This window comes from Alligator mississippiensis, chromosome 3 (assembly GCF_030867095.1).
Source record: "Alligator mississippiensis isolate rAllMis1 chromosome 3, rAllMis1, whole genome shotgun sequence".
Lineage (NCBI taxonomy): Eukaryota > Metazoa > Chordata > Crocodylia > Alligatoridae > Alligator > Alligator mississippiensis.
Genome location: NC_081826.1, coordinates 11,877,512 through 11,896,623, shown reverse-complemented (window position 1 = coordinate 11,896,623; position 19,112 = coordinate 11,877,512). Strand labels below are relative to the sequence as shown.

At 38.9% G+C, this 19,112-nt stretch overlaps 1 protein-coding gene across 6 annotated transcripts in view; it reads left to right on the top strand.

Annotated features, from left to right (window-relative positions):
- The window catches only part of KHDRBS3 (KH RNA binding domain containing, signal transduction associated 3), a 187,575-nt gene extending 170,920 nt beyond the window's left edge, over nt 1–16,655 (top strand). For 5 of the 6 annotated variants that reach the window (XM_059723717.1, XM_059723715.1, XM_059723714.1 and 2 more), the window contains 2 exons: nt 9,001–9,059; nt 12,614–13,236. In XM_059723717.1, coding sequence (XP_059579700.1) covers nt 9,001–9,059; nt 12,614–12,705 — 151 coding nt within the window. In that variant the 3' untranslated portion in view covers nt 12,706–13,236. Of the gene's footprint in view, nt 1–9,000; nt 9,060–12,613; nt 13,237–14,147; nt 14,207–15,836 lie in introns of those variants that run through there. The other variant, XR_001374058.3, reaches the window with a different exon arrangement.
- Nucleotides 16,656–19,112: the final 2,457 nt, after the last annotated feature.

Here is a 19,112-nt window from a genome sequence, read left to right as displayed (position 1 = left end):
AGACCTAGTCCTGCTGTGTCTGGCATGTGGTTCCTTTGTCATTGCTCTTTTTTAGGTTTGTTAAATTAAAAGTAATTTGGGGAAGAAGCTTCTGCTTGGGAAATGGATGCTGTTAAGTGCTCCCCAGGGTTCTGTGTACAGATGTATTGTTCCTCGTTGAATTGATTACTTTGAGAATAGCCTTGTAGTATTTCAGTGTAGCGGCTCATCTACTACTACCATTGACCTTGTACATTTTGAGGGATACCTGACGGGATATTAATGGAAATGAGGCAGATAAATAAGGGAGAACGAATACATTCCCAGATAGCAATAACTAGAAGATCCAGATGGTAGAACTGTAAGCCTAAGGGAGTGTGTAGCCTTCTTCCAAGAGTCGTAGACACTTTGCATCTGATATGCAACAACAAAATGCAGGTCTCTTTGAAGACCAGAAATGGAATTATAATATTGCATGACTTGGATGTCACTGTTTGGAAACTTGTTTTAACAGTATTTCTAAGACCATTCTAGATAAGAGTCTGATCCAGTGTTAGGAATAAAGAAATAAACTTGTAATTTGGTTATGTTCTAGTATAGCTTCAGAAAGGAAAAATGTGAGGAGAACAATTACTACTGATTTTATTTTAGTTTTTAATAATAAGTCTGAAAGAGCTTTCTAAAAGAGATTGATGTTATAACTATTTTATAGAGAGGAAGATCAAGGCATGGGTATAGAAGGGGGTCAAACAAAGTCACTAAGTAAATAAAGCAGTGACAGAGTTTGGAAGTGAACTTTCTGTCCGACATAATGAATCATAGCACTAAGCAAAATATTACAAGATCGGTCTTATTGAAGAATAAAATTCAAAATGCACCAATGAAAGTTCTCAATCTTCACTACATTAGGACTATCTTAAATATTTGGTCTGCATAACTAATACAAAATCTGGCTAATAAAATTGAGCTTTTCCTGAGAAACTTCAAGATTAGATATCAGCCAATTTAAAATACTGTATTTTAAGTTAAAATCTGTACAGTTATAGAAATCTTTCCATTTAGCCATAGCTATAAGATGAGAAGAAAATATGTTTTGTTAATTCAGTATAGTTCATGTGACTGCAAGTTTAAAAGGATCTCAACATTTACTTATTCTTTCTTTCAAGGCACTAGCACTATCACGGGTGTTTTTCCGTTGTCCTGAAAGAAACCGTTTGAATCCAGCAATTTGAAATAGGTAATCTAGTGTAAAACTAGTAGTGCAAATAGAGAATGGGTTAAGTATGTTCTTTCTTGAAGAATAATTGAAAGAATAAAAAGATGAAAGAAAAAGAACATTCTCGTGAATTTGTAACTTCCACTTGCTGCAGTAGCTCATGTAATACTAAATCACACTAATTAAATGGCAGCTCAATAAAATCAAGGGCAAGTGTGAAGGTCATGACAAAAATGAGAAGCTAGAGTTGAGAGGCCATTTTTGGAGATATTTTTTCTCCTGGCAGAACTGTATTATGGGAACTGTGGCAAGGCAAATTTATTTCTGATCCTTATCTTTGTATCTCTTGTCTAGAGACTGGAAGCACTGCAGCTCAAGATACTTGCTATATTATTTGCATAGTTACAGTCTCTTTAGGATCTGTAGTGAGTAAGGCTTGGGAATGTCTCTCAGCCCTGTTTTAACACTGAGAACAAAAGTGTGCTGTTCTGTTAATGAAAAAATAAGATGAAATAAAATTTAAAAAGTATGTTTGTATGTGATGGTGGTAAGGAGTCAGCATCCTGGGATGCATTTTAGGGAAAAAATGAAGCCTTTTTTAGGTTTCAGTGTGCAGTGTTCGTAGGTATTAGAATCAGCCAGTAGTTCTGTAGCTAAGATATTCGTTCTAGATGGAGAATCAGGAAGACAGCAAATATTAATCTTTTCTCCGTAGCATCTCCAGTAAGGATTATACTACTTCAAGATCTAACTGCCTATGTATTCAGATGGTCAGAAGTTCTGAAATGTTAATGACATCCTCTGGAAACTCCATAAAATGTAGTGTTTTAAAAATCCTGGATTTTCTACTCTTACCCTGGAGAACCAACCTGTTAGAGTAGCAGGGGTTATTACAAGCAGGACTGGTAACTCTGCTTTTGTAAATTGCCAAAAAGAAGAAACTTCCTCCACCATTGCTTTTCCTTTTCCAAGCTATACTGACCTTTCCCAAACAGGGATGTGCCTCAAAATGTTTTCAAAAAGAGCCCAACTATTGCTGTTGCAGAGTAGACCATGTCCAGATGAGTGCGGATGTGTGATATGTGTTGCCACACACGACACATGCTGGTGATCCCCGCACTGCTACCTTGCAGTGGGGGAGTGTGGTTGACCACGAGAGATCCCAGGGTTAAAAAAAAACAAAACAAACCTTTGCCTTAAAGCAGAGCGGTGCCCATGACAGCAATGTGCGGTGGCCAAAACCGGAGCCTGGCCTGCTGGAGCCATGCTCCAGCTGCTGGCCAGGCTCTCAACTGCAGGTCTGCTGTGGCACAGTTGCTGGCCCCAGCCTCCCCTACCCAACCCAGGGTAACCTGCCATGCACCAGAGGGCTCATGGCACTGATATTCCCCAGGGACGAGTAGCAGCACCACAAGGTGTGCCGCTGCTTCTTGTCCCCAGGGAAACAAACTTCCGTGCTCATATGGACATGGCTGTAAATGGCAAAAGCAAGAACCAGTGGATTAGTAGCACTCCTTCCAGTGTGCCTTGGACCAGCACAAGCCTACGAACTGGTTTCCTACAAGCAAGCAACTTGTTGGCACGAAGATGAGTGCGTGGGGGTAGAGGGGAGCAGACTTAGCTAGGCAAAAAGCAGACCTCAGGGACTCCATCTGCAATTGGCCCCATGTACAAGTAACTTCCTGCCCTCTTGTCCACTCTTCCCTTAGAACCATAGGGGCCAGCCTTACCAGTGTAAACGGGCTGGGTTTCTCAGATTACAACCAATCACTAAGGGCCCTGACAGACATGCAGACTGCTGCTCTAACTCATGGCACTTTACACAAAGCACCAAGAGGTTAGAGCACTCCCCTGACCCAAGCAGGGAAGGCAGTGGGAATCGAGCCTGCCTTTAGGTGAGGAGCTGCCCCTCTGCCCAGTCCTGTACCCCCCACTCCCCTGATCACACAACACATCCCCTGATCTCTAACCCTAGAGGACACAAGTTTCCAAAGGCACTATAAAGTAGAGCACCTTCATCTGATACCTCACTTGAGGAAGGTTAATTTTTCACACAGTCATCCACTTCAAAAGTGCTTGGCAGCTACGTACAGCGTGTCAGCACGGCTGTAGAGTGCTTTTACGGGGCCAATTATGTAAAAAAATGTAATTTCTGTCTGTGGCCTGAGACTACTTTCTCTTCTTTCAACAGTCATGTCTTAAACTGGTTTGTCTTCATCACCAGTCCTAATGGATCCTTACTTCCAGTTCATTAATTCTAATACATTCTTAAAAGTTGTACCCATGCACCTTATGCAGACTTACTAAAACTGTTTTTTGTCTGTCCTGGTTTTTGAGCTACTGAACTTATGAATGCCCAGATAGTGAATAACCTTCTGAGGTAGAGTAAATTTTGGAATGAGCCCTCTGAATGGCTGGTGATTGGGAACTTCTATACATCTCCAGAGACAGCAAAGCAGTAGTTTCAGATTAACAACAAAGCTGGTGTTCCTTCTTAGGACTTAAATTTGGTACTGAAAGGCTTTAGCTGCTGGCTGAATCCTTATGATAGATCATGGCAACGGAGTGATTTTTCAAGGTTTTATTTTTAGAAGCCATCTGCTCAGCAAAAGAGCTGGAGAACATCAGGTCCCTTCTACCAGAGCTCTGAAGATTTTTTATGAACACTTCTAAATTAGAGGAAGATATTTTTGCACTGCACAGGGTTCCCAAAAAAAGGATAAGCAGTTTCTAGATCCATGCTAACTGACTAGATAAAACAGCTCAACCAAGAGACTTACTTCAATAGTGGTAAAGTTGCATGAGAATCACTCAAAGCATGCTGTACTAGATCAGTGCCTGTTTCTTGGGCAAAAGAAGCAGATGATACTTCCCTCTTGGCAAGACAGAAATTACTTACTAAGGCATCTCTTCATGCTTTCTCAAGGCAGTATAGGATTAATGTCCAGCCATGAGCAATTAGGAGCACGTTACTGAAGCCTCTTTGTCAGATGCTAATCCTTCCATACCATATGTAAATAAATGCTTTGGGTGGTACCAAGTTTTTAATGTTGGCACAGCAAAGGAAATCATTCTGTTACATTCTTTCAGGTTCCTTTCCCTTTTCTGTAAGAGTACGTCTGCCCAGCACAATGAGTGCCATGCACAGGGATCTGAGCTAGCTCAGCCAGCAGCAACAGTACCACTCTATTAATACGGTGTTGTGCTTAGGCTAATATAACCTGCTTTCTCAGCAGGGCGAAGTAGTCTAAAGAATGCCATGTTAATCTGGTTACACTCTTTTATTATTCCAATTAACTGCTTCAGAGCTAGGTCTGAATATAATTTGCATGGTACTGCATTGTGCCACATTAAACATACCAATGGTACTACAGCAGTGGTATAGCAATACAAAAGTGGTTACATTAAATAAAAAAAGAGAAATATCTAAGCACAGAAACATCTGCAGAGAATTATGGTTAACATTCCCAAGTCAGGAACAGCCAGCTTTGTGTTTTTGGAGAAAATGTTTTGAAAGCCACAAAGCTACTTTTGACCTTGTTGAACAATGTATTTCTATATGGAATAGACATCATTATAAAAAGTGTCAGCATCCCGTCTTTCATCTGGTTCCAGGGAGGAGTTATCTTCAGACATCTGAATGAGCATATTAATGCACAAAATCAGGAAGGGGAAAAATTTGCAACCCCTCCTCCCCCCCAGAGTATTGAAGTATTCCTGTATGTGTGTGTATAGAGAGGGAATGGGAGCAGGGGAGTTAATTTTGTGGTGCTGTTTGCTGCTTTGTTGAGGGACTAAGATGAGAGAGAAATGTGGGTGAATGAAGGTTTTTCCATTGAAAGCTGATCATTTAATAGGAAAGGAGTGTTAGACAATTTCTGACAAGCATCCTTGAATCCTGTTGTTCTGTAACCTGTACGCAAGAGATCATGCATGTCAAGGTTGTTTACCACACAGAGATAGTTTAAACTTCTTTCATTTGCTTCCTGTTTTTCTTTTTTCAGTGTCCATTCAATGTTTAAGAATTGGATGGTTTGACAGGTTGAGAGCTTTGAAGGCAAAAGATCTCTTTATTAACATAAGGTATACAGTGGGACTTCTGCATGGGGAAAATTGGCACCTGTAATTTTAGTCATAATCCTCACAATGGAAATGATCTTAAATATTCATATTATTTAACTGAAAAATGTCATTTGAAAGGGGGGAGCAAGACTTCTGGTAGTCTTGACTCACTCAAAATGCATTTCAGTTATGTGAGTGCTAATCTCGAAAGGAAATAATTTCAGCACCTAGGACAGCACAGTTCTGTAAGTGGCTTATATTAGGGGTGTGCGAAGTGGGCCCCATTCGATTCAGGTTTGGCCTGGTTCGGGGGACAGCTATTCGATTTGTTGATTCGGATCACTGTCCTGATTTTTGGTTCGGCCAAATCTGAATCTGAAGATTTGATTCTGATTTGGAGAATCGGCGATTCAACCATAGACACAGCTTTTTGGGGGGGGGTTTCTACGTACCTCAAGGTACCAGGCACAGCTCGTAAAAGCTGAGATGGTGGGGTGGATGGAGCGTCCCACAGGAGCACAGGTAGATCCCCGCACGCTTGGCGGTGGACTGTACCCCCTCAACTCAGCAATCAGCTGCAGGGGGGATCCTGGGTGTGCCCCCAGACCCAGAAAACACCAGTCGCCGGGGCACGGGGGTCCTCCGTGCGTTCCGCAGCGGACCTGGAAGTGAACTGGAAGTATTTCTGGTCCACTTCCGGATCCACCACCGCTGGGCATGTGGGGGAGCCCCCCCTCCACACCCCTCCGTGGGACGCTCCATCTGCCCCACCATTGCAGTATTCACGAGTGGTGCTGGGTACCTCAAGGTACATAGAAAAAACATAAAGCTGTGTCTGTGGTCGAATCGTCAAATCTCTCCGAATCGGATTGGAGGCTTCCGATTCAATTCGGAGAGATTAATGGGTCTCCTGATTTAATTAGAACTTGGATTCAGCAGCTGAATCAGGCCAAACCTCCTCCGAATCGAATCGGTGACCAAAGCTTCACACAACCCTAGCTTATATCATCTTTTGCTCCACATCATAAAGACAGAAGGTTCTGGAGTGGAGAAACATGGAACTTTTTAAGATAAAGTTGGTTCTTAGTTTTAGGAGGTGAGCACTGTTTTCATTATGTACTGATAGGTGTGAAAAGAGTCTGAGAAATGTTCCTTGTTTTCCCCTTTCCCAGGCTTCCCCGTGCATGATCTGTTTGCTGGGTCACACACTTTTTCAGTTGCTATCTTCTGTAAATTGTCATGTTTGTTTAAAATACAGCCAAGTTTTGACAGAAGCCTACATTGCAAGGCTTTGGGGGGAGGGGGTTGTTTTTTGGGGGGAGTTGTTTTATTTTTTGAGTGCAAGATTGGAGGGGTGCAAGAAAGGGAAACAGCATTGTACATCACTGAGCAGCTTGAAGTACTTTACATTATAATTTATATTTTTCACAAGATTATTCATGTTGAAGAGTCTGTCAGCTAATACAGATAGATTTGGTTATACTTTCAATTTAAATAAGTGATTTTTCTTCCTTACAGTATGTATTGGTTTTGCAGTTTACATGCCACAAAATGTGAGTCATTCTTTGTTTAATAGACACTTAGGTCTGTGAAATGAAACACTGCAGAAGTAATTCTGACAGGATTGACAGGTATAGGCATGGGGCTCAGCTGCTGTAGGCCACTCAACTTGATGACACTCTTACAGTAAATAATCGGATACGGTAGGAAATGATAGCAAATGTCAGTTTAAAGTTCTTGGTTGTCAAAACTAAGATTGTTTTATCACTGAACTGTTGCAGAACAAAATTATACTACTTTTTATGCTTCAAGTTTTGATCTTTGTTATGCTGGTCTGCATCACTCAGGCTAACAAATTGTAGGTGAATTGTAGATCTAATCTGGTTCCTCAGCTTTTCACAGTACAGACATTAGTTTTTTTTCTCATCTGCTAAGCTTTAGTCTAGCAAGAAAACACTCATTTGTCTGCATTTATGGCTGCACCTCTGCCAGAGGTGTTTTTTTTTTTTCACACTTTTGGTTTAGATCTTTTGCCAGAATTTGACAACTCTTATTATGTGAGTAACTGAAGACTCAGATGCTCACTCAGCCCTGTAGTTTTGTCTTGGAGTTGGATGCCATTGCAATACACACATTGCATGAAAGAAGAACATAAAGCTCTGGAGTTATCTGCACCTGCTAACTTATTTTAAAGGTATGAGCTTATCTTCACTAAGGTTTTATCTGGTTAGTTACCACACTAGCTGACACAAGTTGAGATGACACTTTTGTCCAAGGATGGCAAAGTCTTGGTGTAGCAGCTTGTAGTTGACTTTCCATTTGGTCATGCGTTCCTTTTTTGAGATCTGTTTTCACTTACTAACTTGTCATGACTTCCCATTAGATATTTAAAAGATAACTCTTGTTGCTTAATATCCTGCAAACTTATGCAGCTGGAATTTGTTGGCATTTTTCTAATCGCTCATGAAAAAGGTGATATACAGCTACACTTCCTATATATAAACTGCAGCGGTATTGGTGGATACTGTCCCTTTAAAATAAACTTCATACTGCATTTTTCCATGAATTCTTTTATTTCTTTAAATTGTAGATACATGCCATGAAACGGTGACCAAAGTCTTAATCATATTAGCTCTCAAAAAAACCTGCTTCAAATCCATGTGCAAATCCACCTCCTGTTCAGTGTTATGCATTTCCTCCTATTGTTCCATCCACCCAGGTTCAGGTCTCCTGCAGCCCATGGCTAGAGCAGTCTTCTACAGCTGTTTAGCTTGTACTTTAGGGAACTTCCACTTCTAGCGCTGCCCGTCCCTGTTTCACTTCCAAGTATGTTATCTCTGCATGCCAGCTCACATGGCATTTGAATAGCTCAGAGACTTGGAAGGAGCTTTATCTTTCCAAAGGAAACCTATAGCCCACTGGGGAGCATAAATTTTGTCCTTTTTTGGACCCCATGTATAGATTTGGGGGGTTTATTTTAGTTTAGGCTGGAAAGATTACTATTAACAGTAGGTGATCCTGATTTTGTTCTCAGTGTGCCAGCCAAAGGGCAAAATATTTTTAGTAGGTCCACTTCTGAAATAAGAAACAAAGATGCAAAGGCCAATTGATTTGTCTTGTGGGTCTATGGGATAATGGGTTTAACTGTTCACTTGCAAACCACAGGAGCTGGGTTCAGTACCTGGGGCTGACACTTAATTGTTCTGTGACCCTGCAAAATCGTTTAGCCTCTTGACCTCCCCAGCTCTACACTGGGCTAGTGGTTTGCTTCTTACCAGGAAAGAAGTGGAGCAGCTGTGAGGATTACTTGGAAATCTCTGTACAGCAATTTCAGACAATTCACCATAATGTTATAATATTTGAGAGAGTATTTATTCAACCACTTCTATGAAATAATGGCACAGGAAGTGCAGGAAAAAACTGGTATTGTGAATTGCTTTTGAGGAGATTGTTCTTTGTTTCAAGACCTATCCAGTGTTGAAGGCTTGCTTCAAGTGTCCACACTTGTAGCTTGAGACCTCAGTAAAGCAGTTCTCAGTGAAGCAGTGGCTTCTAATGTTTTATTCGGCCAGTCTTGTTCAGTGAACAGATGGGGGCTAACCAAGTAGCCTGTGGGCTACATAGGGGTGCTGTTTCTCTGCTGGAGATGTGCTGTTCTTCAGGCTTTTCTCTCTGAATAGTGACTTGAGAGGCTGCCTCAATCCATTTGTAACTGCATTGTTTGTGTCTTTCTTTCCTTGCAGCGGAGCTGACTACTATGACTATGGGCACGGGCTTAGTGAGGAGACGTACGATTCTTATGGTGAGTAGCTTCACTCATAGAGCTGTTAAAGGTTGTTAACAGTTTAGGGAAAAATAAATATAAATAGGTTATCATATTCCTATATCAGTAGTATCTACCTGCATGGGTGTCTCCACCAACACAGTCCCACTTTTTGTAAACTTGTGGTTACTGAGAATAGGAATATAGAGTTGATATAATTGCTGTCAGTGATTCTTGCCATGTAAAAATAAACACTCCACACAGGATTCTGCCACTTTTTTACTCAGATTTGCCACTTTGGCCCCAAACAAGGCATCTCTACCTTAGAGTACAGTAATCTAAGATTAAAGGTGACACAGACTGTATGTCCTTAGTTCAGTGGAGCACTTAAGCACATGCACAACATTAAGCATTTCCTAGCTGCCACTGAAGTCAGTGGAACATGTATATGCTCAAGTCCTTGTTGAATCTGCCTATATGAGCACATTTCAGACTTGGTTTATAGTCTTTTGATGTTAATTCACTTCCCAACTCTAGTGTTGTGTGAAATCAAGTAGGGAGTCATTATGTAAAGGTTATAAAAGTATTTTAGGTAGGTAATAGACACGAGGGCCCTGGAGTACTTGCATGAGGACAAAATAATGCCTAATAAAACAAAAAAGCATATGCTGATATTAAGGATTGCATTATTCAAGCCAGAAGTGCAGTAGTGATAGGTTTAATTAGAGGAACTTCTAATGGATTAGAAGCCTAAAGCACAATTAAGAGCCACCTTTGCTTAAGGGATAATCATTGCTTAGAGATCAGGGAAATGTAGTCTTAGATCAGTCGAGAAAATTAACTTCCAAATTGGTAGTAAATGATACAAGTGAATCATGATTCTGGTCAATGGATGCTGTGACATTTTTAGAACATAAGTGAAAGGATTTTGTGGTGCATCTCTTGAAGTCTGTTTTGCAGTGTCTCCTGCCTGAAGCAGCAATGACCTCAACCACTTTGTTTGTCGTAATAAATGCTCTGAGCGTAGGTTTGCTGCATGTTGTCGTTGTCTTAAAACTGATGCAAGGCAGCTTGAGGGAAAATCATTGATCGGATGATTGCATAAAGGGGAAGTTACTTCAAACTTTTTTTCCCCTCACAGCACTTTAAATTGGTCTCTGTGGACTATATAGCTTAAATCACTGTATATTTCAACCTTAAAATTAACCGTTTGTAGTTGGAATCTGATCTTTTTTTTTCCCCCAGCAACTTCCAAGCTACCCAATGTCAATAACTGGATGAGGGTACAATTTTTTTTAACACTTATTGAGCCTTTGGACTAAAATCTGATGATTTTTTCTATTTGGTAATGCACTCAAGACTTAGACCCGATTCATTAAGTCTCTTTCCTAGTCACAGAGCTGCAGTGCATTGTGAATTTCGGCTGTGCATGCAGTGGTGGCATTCAGAGAGACGACGTATCTGCCTGGGGCTCTGGTACCTTGAAGAGAAACCCCTGAGCACATTTTGGTCAATATTCAAAGCAGCCAGCCCTCTATGCATGGGGATGCACAGATCAGCCATGAGCAGAAGAGAGAGGTGTGTCTTGGACCCTACTGTCTCCCAAAGTCAGGCAGGGTTAATGTAATTCTTTGCATCCCTGACTTGCACATTCCTGCATCAGTGGCTTTAAACCTCTGCTTATGAAAGGGCTCAAATTCTCTCCTAGCTAAATTGTACAGAAGCATACAAACCCAAGTCATTTTCTGCATGGGTCTGACCCTCACCTGCGGGTGTCTCCTTTTCCTCACTGAGAACTGTTGACAGTACTACTATCAGCTGCATTTTTGCTATATTTTACTCGTTCATTAAGACAGTGGCATATTTTACCTTTTGCTAGTTGTATTTTTCACCTTTCTAAAGATTCAGTCCTCCTAATTTGGAAATGAAATGGGATGTATGGGTTTTATACCCAGAAAAAATCAATTGCCTGTTATTTGTTTTAGAGGTATCAATGAATGGTATATATAAACAATTTATAGAAAAAGCCCATTACAGTATTCTTTCTAGTAAAGTATCTTTCTTCACAAATTGCAAGTAACAATTAAATAAAGGCCCCCAAAGTTAGGCAGCCAGCCTTTAGCTAGGAATCCCATTTACATGCTGGCCACCCCCCTCCCTGTAGTGATAGTGAGTGAATCCAAATTGCATTAATAAGAATTCAGCTTATGACAGCCCCCAAGAGTGAACCTCCATAAGTACATAATATTTGCTGGCACAAAAAAAAATGCATGAATACTCTTATAGACAGTCTACTGAAGGGCCAGGGGTATAGAAACTAGTGAGACTAGGAAAAGAAAAATGATTATCAAGAGGACCAAGATGCATATTTGTTGAATAAGTGTCCTCAGTTTTCACTTAGGACAGTGGGCCAGTCGGGTGCCTCAGCGTGCTTAAGTATCCCAGTATTAACCGTATGACTTAATCCTCCTTTACATGCAGACACAAAGGTATTAATCAAAATGGTGGACTTTTATGACTATACACAGTAGCTGAGTGTACGGACACCTAGTTCTGTTCTAGCATAAGCACAAAAAAGCTTAGCCTGGTACTGAAACAGCTAGGCCTTCCCCAGCGCATCACTATTTAGTTGGACTCGTACTGAATTGTGCATTACATAAACCCCAGCTGGAAGGAAACAAGAATGCCCAAATACCTTATGAGTCTGACCTTTTGTTGCATCATATTAAGTGTTATCTTATGTTTAGAGTTGCAGGTAGTTAGTTTATTAGCACCTGGGAAGAAGGACTGCATGTTCCCATGTGTTTGCACAATATCCAGCATAGTAGGTGTCTGATTTTGATTTGGTCCAGGGTGTTAACATACATATATTTAACAGCTCAATATTGTGTGCATGTTGAGTTATCCAACATAATAAAAATCCCTATTTGTGTGCTAATTACTTTTTATTACAAGTGATGATAACAATCTCCTTGGCTTTTTAAAGACTTCTGACAGCCCAACTGCCTCTAATTCTTGTGCTGAACAGAAAGTGTAGTTTTAATGTGAAATCCACTTTTCCCAAATGTTGTTTGTTTGTTTGGGTTCTGATTTCAAAAGGGAAGCCATGGGCATTCGTAGTGTAATCTGAAGCTTTTCACTTGTAGCCTGCCAGTTCAAATTAAGCCTAAATTGGAATCGACACAAAGAAGTTCTTCTGATCGCTGTTCACTTGCCTGGGTAGCATTTCACATTATCGCTCTACTTCTTCTTAAGTGTCCATATTACAATCTGCTGTCGTAGCTGGTACTTCAGGTTGATAGTTTCATCAGAGAAGCCTGACTGAATGTTACAGGTACCTGAACTTTCTTACACCTACTCCATATCACTGTATTGAGGCAAGCTGAACGAGCAATGCAGGGCCGTTCTCTTCAGCCTGTATTATAACAGAGCACTTTTATCAGTGTTGGATTTCGGCCTTGATGTCTTTCAGCTCAAAAACCTCACCAGCACTGGACTCCAAAATTAAACCAAAGATGGATGGATAGATATAATAAGAACAATGAGACACAGAATATTGAGAAGAAGCTAATGATGTTTTTCCTTCCCTTTAGGGCAAGAAGAATGGACCAACTCAAGACACAAGACACCTTCGGCAAGGACAACAAAGGGAGTCTACAGAGACCAGCCATATGCCAGATACTGATTGTACTGTCTGATGTTGTGAAATACCCAATCTCCACCAGTCCTGTATACTGTTCAAAGTAATTTTTTCTATGAACACTCCCTTTTTATTAAATCAAAGTGCTTAAATATCTGAATGGATGGACTGAATTTAAACTATTTTGACGAAAGAACAACCTGGGCATAATGATATGTTTAAAAAAAAAAAAAAAAAAAGAGAGAGAACTTTGTTATTTCCAAACTGTATTTGAAAAATAGGTGATCAAAAATAACCTTTGATTAACTAGTGTTAAACAAAAAATAGGTTTACTAAATATGTTAATCCATTCTTTTAATATAAGCGTAACCTTTTATTTAAAGGTTTTCAGCAATTTAGTTCTTTTAGTTTTATCTTTCAACCATTTGCTAGTTTTTCTCTTGCAAACATGCGTAAAAAGGGAAGCAAATTACAAATGCAAATAATGTGGTATTTTGTAACTTAAGTCTTGAAATGTTCTGTAGTGTTAAGCAAAGTTTACTCTTGCTTGATACTAAATAAACTTTTGAAAGAAAATCACTGTGTGAGAGTAATGTTATGCTTTATTTTACAATAAACCTTCATAAATAGTAGTAAACAGGGAGAAATTCTTTTAACACAATGATCAAGATAAAAGGCTCACACTAAACACTGTACAGCTTTTAAAACTGGTATAAACCTAAATGTACATTTATGTACTCACAGTAGATTTAAATGCTGTTTAAAGTATCCAAATGGTATGGATCTGTTTGAGTGCCACATTAAAACAAAATCTTTGTTAAAAATGGTTTAAAATAGCTAATGAATTTTCTGAAAAAGATGTGACTAGTTTTCATCTTGTTGAGCATTTTTTCACTAGTGCAACTTTGGAATTTTTATGAGAATTTTGGTACCTTAATGACCACCTCGCTCCGTGCTGGAAGCAATAAACACAAAGCTTTTAAAGACTTTCTGACTTGACTAATTGAGGTCGCTTTCGTCAGAGGCAGAGGATGTGTAACCCTTAAAACGGTCTTCATTTGCAAAGGTAAATAAATCAAATAAGATTTTAATCTCACTTAATTTATCTTAATATAACCAATAAAAACAGGGAGGATACAAATTAGAAAGTTTCATTGTAGATTTTAGAAAGGTTTTAAGATCACCTAAATTCTCACTTTAAAACTTTTAATTTGTTTTAGTAATCTAAAAAACCTTAGCTTAGTCAGTTTAATTTGGGCAAACTATTCCCTATTAAACAAATGTAAAACACCATAACCACTAGTTTGTAATACATTATTTTTACATAAATTCTAGTAACAGAGAGCAGTATTTAAACATTACAACTGTTATCTAAAGCTTTTCCTTAATAATTTAGTTGAAGTCTTTTAATTGTAGTCTAATATTGTTTATTTTAGTGTATATTTTAGTCTTCTGTATTCAGTAAAAAAGATCTTTTCTCTTGTCAGGAAACACTATACGTCTTGAGGAGCAAGGAGAACAAAAGCCCATATCTGTTGACGCTGTGGTAGGTACTTATATATGTACTTTATTTTGTCTGACAAACAATAGACCATAAAAAACAATGTTACGGGCTTGATCCTGCTTTAAAAAAAGAAATTTTTAAAGGCTGTATAGCCTATAAGCTCAACATTGAAGTGTCCTACTGCATTCCTGGCTCTGTTTTCTTACGCTCTTGCATTTGAGAATTAATATTCTATGCCAAAATTTGATTAACATTGGCATAATCTGAGCTAACTAGGTAATGGAGCCTTTTCTCTGATAGAGAAAGATAGAAAAAGTAGTAAGGTTTACATTATTCATTTTTCAAAGAGAATGCAAACCCTATAGAAAAATCAGATTTTCAGATTCAGACAGAGGGTTCCCAAGCCATATTTGTTCAACAAATGTGTGTGTGTGTGTGTGTGTGCGTGTGTGTTGATTTGATAACGCTGGAGGACACATTTGATAGAGGATGATTGGATCAACCAGTACAAACAGTTCTGCATCAGGAACGTATTGAACGTGCTTCGAATAATGCATGTAGTACAGTAAGCACAGCTACTGCATAATGTTGTTATGTTAAGAGGCCTCTTCATTTACATCAGCAAAATATGTTTGTGAATCTAAACTTGTTCCAGAAAATTTTAAGGCCTACTTGAATTTTAAGGCCTACAAACGGGCTCACAAAAAAAGCTGGAGCTGTAAAGTTCAATCAAGATCTCTATTAGCTTATTTGCCAAAGTACGTGTAGAGATAGAAATCACTGAGCAAAGTCTTGCAGTCATTACCAAAACCAAGCATAATAGACAGGATTATACCAAAGAAGTCTGCTTTTGAATGCTCTCAATTCTTTGTGCCCAAAGTCTTAATTAGCATCGCTTGTGCTCACGTCCTTAAAATGACTTAAAAAAAAATCCCAGTGTAACAGTTAAATGTTCACTTTAAAAGCCTTTTGCTGTACCACATACAACTTTTTACCCTGGTGAATGAAGACTATAGCTGCACTAGTTTGTTAATTTTAAAAGGGAGATTTTTATAACTTGGATTTGGACCTTTGACCTTTTGCCTAGGGTGTTAGGAAAAGAAATATTTAGGTTGCCACAAACAAAATCTGATGCTGTTATAGGTTCAGTATTTGCAGTATCAGACTTGTCTAAGAACACACATTGGTATTATATTCTATTATACTCTGTTGTTCTTTGAAATAATGGAATGAAATATCAAAGAAGATGAGTTAAATATGATAAAAGTGAAAAAATTAAGAGCTTGGAATATCAAAGCAAAAGATGATCCTGTTTTAGTTCAACAAACTTACTGCTTCCCAGAACTGGTTCTTTCAAGTAGGATTTCATGTTCTTATACATAATTGGTCAATCACTGTATATGACTCGTCTTACAAGTAATAACTACATGGTTAAAATTAATCCTTTGTAATCATTATATTCCCTTCATTGAACAGATTTTTTTTGTCATCTGCACACCTATTTAAACAACCGGGTCCTTTCTTGCATTCCTTCCTATAAATTTACATAAAATTATTTTATTTGTTTACCTGTTTCCACTGCCTGTAATCCTGGTCTCTAGAGAGTCAATAATAACATTTATTTTTCTGATTTATACTGATGTATTTTCTTCTGTCTGTTCTTTTTTTTCAGGGACTTCTGTCATGTCAGTCATGGATGACTTGGAATATTGTACTCACCAGCGTGCCTGGGCAACAATGAAATTGGCTTCGGAGTTTGAAATCCAGCTCTGTTTCTCGTATACTATTTTGTGTACTGTACTAGTAAAGTGTACAACATAAATGCTTTATTTTTTAACAATTGTTGAAACTGTTTTTAATTGTTTAATTACTTAATAATGAACAACGTTTTTTATGTAGAAGTTAATAAAGATTTTCCATTTTAAAACGCCGGTATAAAGCAATAATGCATTCTTACGTTCCTCCAGTGACTCTTTGCTGTCTACGCAGCAAATAAGAGTGCCCTGCCTTGAAGTCTTTTATCACTGGTCCCACGGTAGACTTTTGGAGATGCTTTATCTACTCTGTAGCACAGACAAGTAAACACAACAACAAGGGACTTGCACAGAAGCTCGTGCTACACTTTTTACACTACTGCCCCATCTGGGTGTACACAACTCTTCCCAAGCAAGACTGATTAGCAAATACAGCATAAGCCCAGTTTCAGTTGTCTTTGATTACTTTCTTATGAAGACCACAGTCAATGTGGACTGTTATAGTGCTCCTTCTTTCGTTCACTCTGGTGCATTGTGATCATAACTTTAAAGCTTGAGGAATATATTCTCCACTATTATAAAGTCAGACATGTTTTACATTAGTGGGATTTCACACAAGGCTTTTGTTTTGAGAAATCTGTGCGCTCGTACCTACCAGACGTGTTTCCTCTGCTTCATATTAATTGTGTTTGTGACCATTTGTAACGCGAATAAACTTATGATAGTTTTAACCTTTACATATCTCTTCATAATGCTGACTGTGAGTTCAACTGACTGCATCCCATATGCCAGACGTGCTTCAACTGGGTGTTGTTTTTTTTTTTAGTTACTGAATCTCGACAAATTTAGATGCTACATATGCAGATTAATCTATTGCGGTATTCAGAACACCCTTTTTTGTAGAAAGTATAAATATCTTTTTTCATACTTTTTTTTTTAAAGTAGGGTTATTACACCACACTTAACTTGTTTCCCTCCAAATGCTCTTCTCCTTCAATGCATATTCAGCTTTCCTGTTAAGGATTTAATAGCTACTGAATGACTTTTCACTTTTTTATGCATAGATACAGAGAATTTATTTCGGCTCTTACAATTTTCATCACTGTACTTTCTCAAAAATCTCTAAGCTATTTTTTTCTTCAGTGAATTTATCTTCTCTGTCCACAGTTTTAGAGCATGTTTCTTTCCAATTGATTGATTAAGTCATATTTAAAGATTCATTTATTCTCAAGTTACGTGACTGAAAATTTTCCCATGCTTTACTATGCCAAAACTGCATTTCTATAGCTCCTTCTAAAGGACCTAAAAGTGCTTTTAAAAATATACATGCTTCCCACAGTCTAAAATAGGTAAGCGATGTGGTAATGTGATTATGCAACTGTCTAACATTTGAAATGCTATCTCTGTATATGAGCCTGGAAATTAATCCCTGATGCTGCAGAGGGAATTTAGATATGCACAGTCCGAGTTCACTGGCAGTAGTTTGGTCAGAACACTACAGAATTAACAACTCCGTTTCTTAAAAGTGCCGTCAATTTTTTACAGTATTCAAATATCAAGGTTTTGGTTCTGAAACTTATCCAATAAAACTTCACCGCTAACAACACATTTTGTGAAGACGTTGCTTTGTAAATATTTTTAACATTTTCTAATGACGTTTTAAATTAGTTCTGATCGGCTTAATACCCACGCAAAGTGCTAAGTCGTAACTTACCAAGGTGATTTCTAGTGTTGCTGATATTTTTGCACGATTCCTGGCCTTTTCTAACCCTGGTGATCTTGAAGGAAACTGAGATCAACACAACATGGCATGCCAGAAGGCTCTGCATTGCATGCATTACAGGCAGTTTTGGTTATTTTTTCCTAAAAATTAAGAATATTTGTTTCTATTTCTTAAAAGCTCACGCTTATGGTATACTAAAAGCATCTCCATTACTTTTATCTACATGCCAAATACAGTTCCATATTTCTGTGACAAACTATGGATAAACTTACTGGCCGCACCAAAATCCAATGAGAGTTTTGTAATCATCTTTGAGAGTTTAATACAGGGGCATGGTAGCAGCAGCATACGCTTGCCTCACAATGCTTATGGCTGTATCTTGCATCTTAAGAGGTGATGAGCCTGATGCTATACTCTTAATTCTTACGAAGAAGGAGTAGTTGGTGGTGGTGGCAGCAATCTCTTGGTTGGAGGATGACCTATTATGGCTCGTATATCCTACTAGTTAGAATAATGGTGGTGTTGTGACCACTATAGTTGAAGAATATGAGTAAAACAAGGCTTGTGAGGAGGGATAATAGCTTTATTAGCCCAGCTTACATAGCTGATAAAAGTAAGAGGCAAGCTTTCAGAGGCATCAAGTGGTGTTCATCTGGTCTGAGAGAAGCGGTCACTATCTAACTTAAGTGCAAGCTAAAACAATGTTTCTCTCTCTAAACCAGTGGTTCTCAACCTTTTTTGTACCAGGACCCATTAGTAAACATTGGCCTGTCCCGACCCAGTGCCCCTCACTCCCAACCCACTGCTCCCAAGCCCCAGCCAGGGCAAGCGGGGGGCATGGAGGGCTCCAAGTAGCCCCGGTTTCCCATGTTTTTCTCCTCTAAAGGAGAATCCATTTCTAAAGTTTGTTCACAACCCTTTCATATTGTGACCCAACTTTGGGTTGCAACTCATGGGTTGAGCAAAGCTGCTCTAAACTATTCAAGTTAACCAGCTGAACCACTTTAAAGAGAAGTGGATAGTTTTCACCTGTGGAGTGAAGAGTTAGCAGAGGGAGACATGGCAGGTGAGTTATGATGGGCCATAAAACTGTTCTCTCTGTTTAGACCATGGTGTCGTGATGGTTGACTTAAGGATTCCTGAAGATATTATGTAGGTTTTCCTTTAGGACAAGGACTATGAGATCAGAGTGGCCGCTCTCTGAAAATACTCTCACCGATTATGTGGGTCTTGTCTTGTTCTTCCTTGCGAGTTTCTTCTGGAGTGTAGTGGTGGTTTGGCTCCAGCAGCACAGTTAAACCTACTATAACGTTACTCCTGTCACAAAGTTAATGCACTAGTATATATTGGTATATACTGGACCTCTGTGTACTGGATTGTTCAGTCTACCTGCCAGTCTGTCTATTAATTGTGCCAGTGTGTGTGTGCATTTTCCCCAAACCTGAGCCTTTCTTCATTAGGTACAGCCTCT